Source organism: Pinus tabuliformis, chromosome X (genome assembly GCF_031772625.1).
Source record: "Pinus tabuliformis cultivar Carrire ecotype Pingquan chromosome X, CPIR1, whole genome shotgun sequence".
Classification (NCBI taxonomy): domain Eukaryota; kingdom Viridiplantae; phylum Streptophyta; class Pinopsida; order Pinales; family Pinaceae; genus Pinus; species Pinus tabuliformis.
Genome location: NC_142308.1, coordinates 441,189,173 through 441,194,526, shown reverse-complemented (window position 1 = coordinate 441,194,526; position 5,354 = coordinate 441,189,173). Strand labels below are relative to the sequence as shown.

General features: G+C 43.8%; 1 protein-coding gene across 1 annotated transcript; it reads left to right on the top strand.

The window, feature by feature from the left end:
• The first annotated feature begins 1,122 nt into the window (after nucleotides 1–1,122).
• Nucleotides 1,123–4,913, top strand: LOC149140473 (uncharacterized). Its single transcript, XM_089450992.1, has 5 exons — nucleotides 1,123–1,443; nucleotides 1,597–2,982; nucleotides 3,448–3,947; nucleotides 4,071–4,683; nucleotides 4,785–4,913. The coding sequence occupies exons 1-5, from the start codon at nucleotides 1,123–1,125 to the stop codon at nucleotides 4,911–4,913; spliced, it is 2,949 nt and encodes a 982-aa protein (XP_089307118.1).
• The last annotated feature ends 441 nt before the right edge of the window (nucleotides 4,914–5,354 follow it).

Here is a 5,354-nt window from a genome sequence, read left to right as displayed (position 1 = left end):
ATCTGCGCCAACCGTGGAGGAGTAAGGTGGCGGAAATTTATAAATCATCACAACAGTAACCCTCCGACCAAATACAATCAAAAATTATAACCAGAAGTTTACGCTATGAGTTGGGATATGAAATCAAAAGGGTACCTGTACATGTTCAACATAATGGCAACAACGAACAGCATGGACCGCTGAAGGAGCCACGGCAGCGGATTCCTCACTACCTGCCATTCAAAGAGAGAGTTACACTGTGCGTTCATCAATAAACCCAAGATTACAATGCAAATCGTTTTAACAAGTGTAAACCTTACCCAGCCAGATTTGCAGACTCGGAGCGGTAAAAGCATGACGAGCTCGCATGCGGATCGAGAGTGACAGATGAGAACCAGTGCGGAAACTGTGGAGCAAACGCCCTGTGATAACGGGGTATTGCACCGAGCCCTGGAGCGCCAAGCAGATGCAGCAAAACCCCGACGAACTCGGAATACCATTCTTATAAACGCCAAACCATAACCCTGCGACGTGGAATAATCTCCACCCTCGATCATCCTCATAGCCTCCTTGCCGTAGATCTTGGCGGTATTGCCAAAGTATTGAAGGCGGGAAAGTGCCGGCCTGTGGTGCCATGGCCGATCACGTGATCAGGCCAGTGGCTATAAATGCTAATCCAGGTGTAAAGTGGAGAAGCTGCCAGCATATATGTGGTGGTTGGGTCTTACTACCCTTACAAATACAAATTAATAACCATCCTTGCATTGCATCGAGGTAATACCAGCTCATACGGTATGAAACAATTAAACCATATAATAAGTTAAACGTTGGTGCCGTGATGGTGTCATATCAACATACATTATATCTGACTGTGTATGCTTTTAAATAAGGATGGTGTAGTCGCTATATGAAAAATTTTTGTTATATATTAAAATACAAGTGAGAGGTATGTGACAATTGGTATCAGAGCCCAGGTTGCCCATACTGTGGCCTCTGGGTATGAGTAATATGTGTTGTTTTTTTTTTTTAAATATATATTTTCTTTGACAACATTGATATTTCTTTAACAGGGGTAATAAAATTGTGCCCCGAAACTCACAAGGTTGACTGTTGTATGATTAGACCAGATTAGAACAAGGAAAAATGAATCCAGGAAACAACCCAGAACTGTGGGTGCAGTTGGGAGAGGAGACCCGCAGTACAAATCTGGCCATACTAGAAACAGTCCAAGAGCTGAAGAATGAAATGGCTCGTTTACGTGAAGACAATGCACGCCTGACGATGGAGCAGGAAAGGATACTAAAAAGCTTGTCCGACAAACAGAACCCGCCACTGGCCAACCCTAGCGCGGAGCAACAGAGAACGACAGAGGAGCAGCAGTACCAAGCAGAATCTGAGATTCCAGAGGATGGAGAGGATCAATCTGATAATGCATCAGAGCAGCAGACTTCCAAACGACAAAAGGTGGAATTGCAGGGAGAATTCCGGAAAATTAAACCCCCACACTATGACGGGGAACAAGAGGAAGCAGCGGAGGCATGGCTGATTAACATGAATAAATATTTCCAGTTATATGAGTATGACCATAACTTGAAGGCACGATTGGCCATTTTTCAGTTGCAAGGGAAAGCAACATTGTGGTGGGAGGAAGTTAAAATCGTGAAAGGGGTAAGCGAACGAACCATAACATGGGAAAAATTTCAAAAATATTTTAAAGAGAGATATTTAACAGAACGCTTTTATGATGAAAAAGCGAAGGAATTCCACGATCTGCGGTTGGGACAACAGACTATGGATGAGTTCATCAATCGTTTCACCTCCTTGCTCCGTTATGTACCCTACCTTAAAGAAGAAAAAGCTAAAGTGCAAAGATTCGTTAGCAGCTTACCTATGTATATGAGGGAAAGGATTGAATTTGACAATCCTAGAACTATGGATGAAGCTATCCGTAAAGCTAGAATGTGTTACCAGCAGAGCAAACAGAAAGGGGACAGTTCTAACAGGAAATGGAATGAGAAAAAGAACAGTAAAATTGTGAGTAACAATAGAGGAAACCGGGTTGGTGGAGCTAAAGGAAGCATCAAAAGCCAGAGTGGCAGAGCAGCACCGAGAGGTTCTTTCAGGCCCAAGCCTATCAGTGAAACCAGAATGGGTGAGCAAACTGTCAAGTTGGATAATGAGGGAGTAACCAGACCCCCAGTACAGTGCTGGGGTTGTGGAGGACCACACTATGTCAAGAACTGTCCACAACGGAAGGGGACTGACCAGATCTCTCAGATCCATGAAGCATCAACCGTGGGCGATGTGGGACGAAGTGTGCCAAAAATTAATGCAGCCTTGGACGACCGTCAGGCAGAATACCAGCCCACTATGATCGAATTTGAAGGTAAAATTTCAAACCTTTCTATTTCTGTTCTAATTGACCCAGGAGCTACTTTGAGTTACATTAGTCCAAAGATAGTTGAGCAATGTAAATTGCAGCCTGAAAAATTTAAGAACCCATGGCTGGTACAGCTAGCTACAGGGACTAAAAGACGAGTAATGGCAAAGATCAAAAACTGTCCTATAATGATAGCCGGACAGCCAGTGGTGGCAGATTTGAATATGCTTCCACTTGGATCCTATGACGTCCTAATTGGGATGGATTGGTTAGAAAAGCATTGGGCTTTAGTGAACTGCAAAACGAAGGTCATACGGTTCAAGGATGACTCTGGGATGGAACAGGAGATGCAGGGAATTAAACGACCAGTGCAGGTCCGGCCAATCACTGCATCCCAGCTAGCGAAGTGCATCCGGAATAGATGCCAAGTGTATGCCATTCAGGTGAATTATGCAGAAACTAAGAATAAAGGGAGTCCGTTAGACCACCTTCCAGTAATAAAAGAATTCGCGGATGTGTTTCCAGAGGAAATTCCTGGATTACCTCCGAAAAGGGATATTGACTTCACCATTGAGTTAATACCAGGAGCTGCCCCAGTTTCACGGACACCTTATAGAATGAGTGTACCTGAGCTAACTGAGTTGAAGATGCAATTACAAGAACTGCTGGATAAAAATTATATCCGTCCCAGTGTCTCTCCATGGGGAGCTCCGGTGCTATTCGTTAAGAAGAAGGATGGAACTTTTCGGATGTGTATCGATTACCGACAGCTGAACAAGCTCACCATTAAAAACAAATACCCCTTACCTCGGATCGATGAACTTTTTGATCAGGTTAAGGGGGCGACAGTATTTTCCAAAATTGATTTGCGATCTGGTTACCATCAGATCAGAATTAAAGAAGAGGATATTGCAAAAACAGCCTTCAGAACCCGATATGGACACTACGAGTTTGTAGTGCTGCCTTTTGGACTGACTAATGCACCCGCCACATTCATGTGCTTAATGAACAGCGTGTTCCATCAGTTTCTAGACAAATTTGTACTAATATTCATTGATGATATTCTGATTTATTCCCGCTCCAAGGAGGAACACGAGGAGCACCTCCGGATAGTGCTGCAAACCCTGCGAGAGCATCAGCTGTATGCTAAACTTAGCAAGTGCGACTTCTACAAAGAAGAGATTCAGTATTTAGGCCATGTGATCACCAAAGAGGGAATTGCAGTGGATCCTGAGAAAATTAAAACCATCATGAATTGGCCCGTGCCTAAAGATGTGGCAGATATCAGATCTTTCATGGGATTAGCGGGGTACTACAGAAGATTCGTGGAAGGCTTCTCAAGAGTGGCATATCCTATTACGTCCTTACAAAAGAAAGGAAGGGCATTCAAATGGAGTTCGGAATGTCAACAAAGTTTCGAACAACTTAAGCACTTACTTACTACTGCTCCCGTCCTAAGTATAGCTGATCCTAATAAGGATTATGTAGTATGTACTGATGCTAGTCGTGAAGGCGTTGGAGGTGTGTTAATGCAAGAAGGGAGAGTGATCGCCTATGAGTCGAGAAAGTTGAAGGAACATGAACAGAAGTATTCTTCCTACGACTTGGAGTTGGCAGCTGTCATACATGCCCTTAAAATGTGGCGACATTACCTTTTGGGTAAGAAATTTCTGTTATTAACAGATCATCACAGCTTGACAAACTATTTCAGTCAGCCCACCCTGAATGAAAGGCAGGCCCGTTGGGCAGATTTCTTAAGTGGATTCGACTTTGATATAAAACACCTGAAAGGAAAAGAAAACCGTGTGGCAGACGCCCTAAGTCGTAAGGTGCAATGTTTATATGAAGTTACTTTCAGTAAGTGGGAAAACTCCTTGCAAGAGAGGATAAAAACAACAGCAAACCAGGATGCTGAATATCAGCAAATGAAGCGACAAAAGTCACTTTCCAGCCAGGAAAGCCAGCAAGGGTATGAAGTGAGCAAAGATGGGATACTGTTTTACAGAAAACGACTGTTTGTACCAAATGATGATAGTCTTAGGAATTTAATTCTGAATGAGTTTCATACCAGTCATTACGCAGGTCATCCTGGATACCAGAAGATGCTTGCTGCACTTCGGAAAGAGTACTACTGGCCAGGGATGAAAAGACATGTGGCGGAATATTTAGCGCGATGCTTAGAGTGCCAGCAGATAAAGACTGAGCACCAGCACCCGGCTGGGTTATTGCAACCCCTACCCATTCCGGAATGGAAATGGGAAATTATATCCATGGACTTTATAACTGGGTTACCTAGAACAAGGAGGAACAACGATTCTATTATGGTGGTAGTTGATAAGTTAAGTAAAGCAGCCCACTTTATTCCAGTGCAATCGACCTACAGGGCAGTACAAATTGCACACATATTTATGCAGAATGTGTTCAGACTCCACGGGCTTCCAAAGATTATAATATCAGATCGGGATGTAAAGTTTACATCCGCCTTTTGGAAAACACTATTTGCGGAATTGGGCACGCAGCTGAACTTCAGCACAGCATACCATCCCCAGACTGATGGGCAGACGGAGAGAGTAAATCAGGTGTTGGAGGACATGCTGAGAGCATGTGTAATGCAAAAGCCGACTCAGTGGGAAGATTATCTACACTTGGTAGAATTTGCTTATAACAATGGGTATCACACATCAATTCAAATGTCTCCATTTGAAGTTTTGTACGGACGCAAATGTCGGACGCCCACAAATTGGAGTGGCCCGGAGGATAAGTTCAGGTTGGGACCCGAAATGCTCAAAGAAATGGAAGACATGGTCAAAAGGGTGCGAGCTAACCTGAAGGCCGCTCAAGATCGGCAAAAGAGTTTTGCAGATCGGAAGAGGAGGTTCAAAGAGTATCAGGTGGGCGACCACGTTTACATAAGAATACAAGCCAAGAAAAGTACCTTGCAATGGAGCAGTTGCGCTAAACTCGCGCCTCGTTATTTTGGACCTTTTCAGGTCTT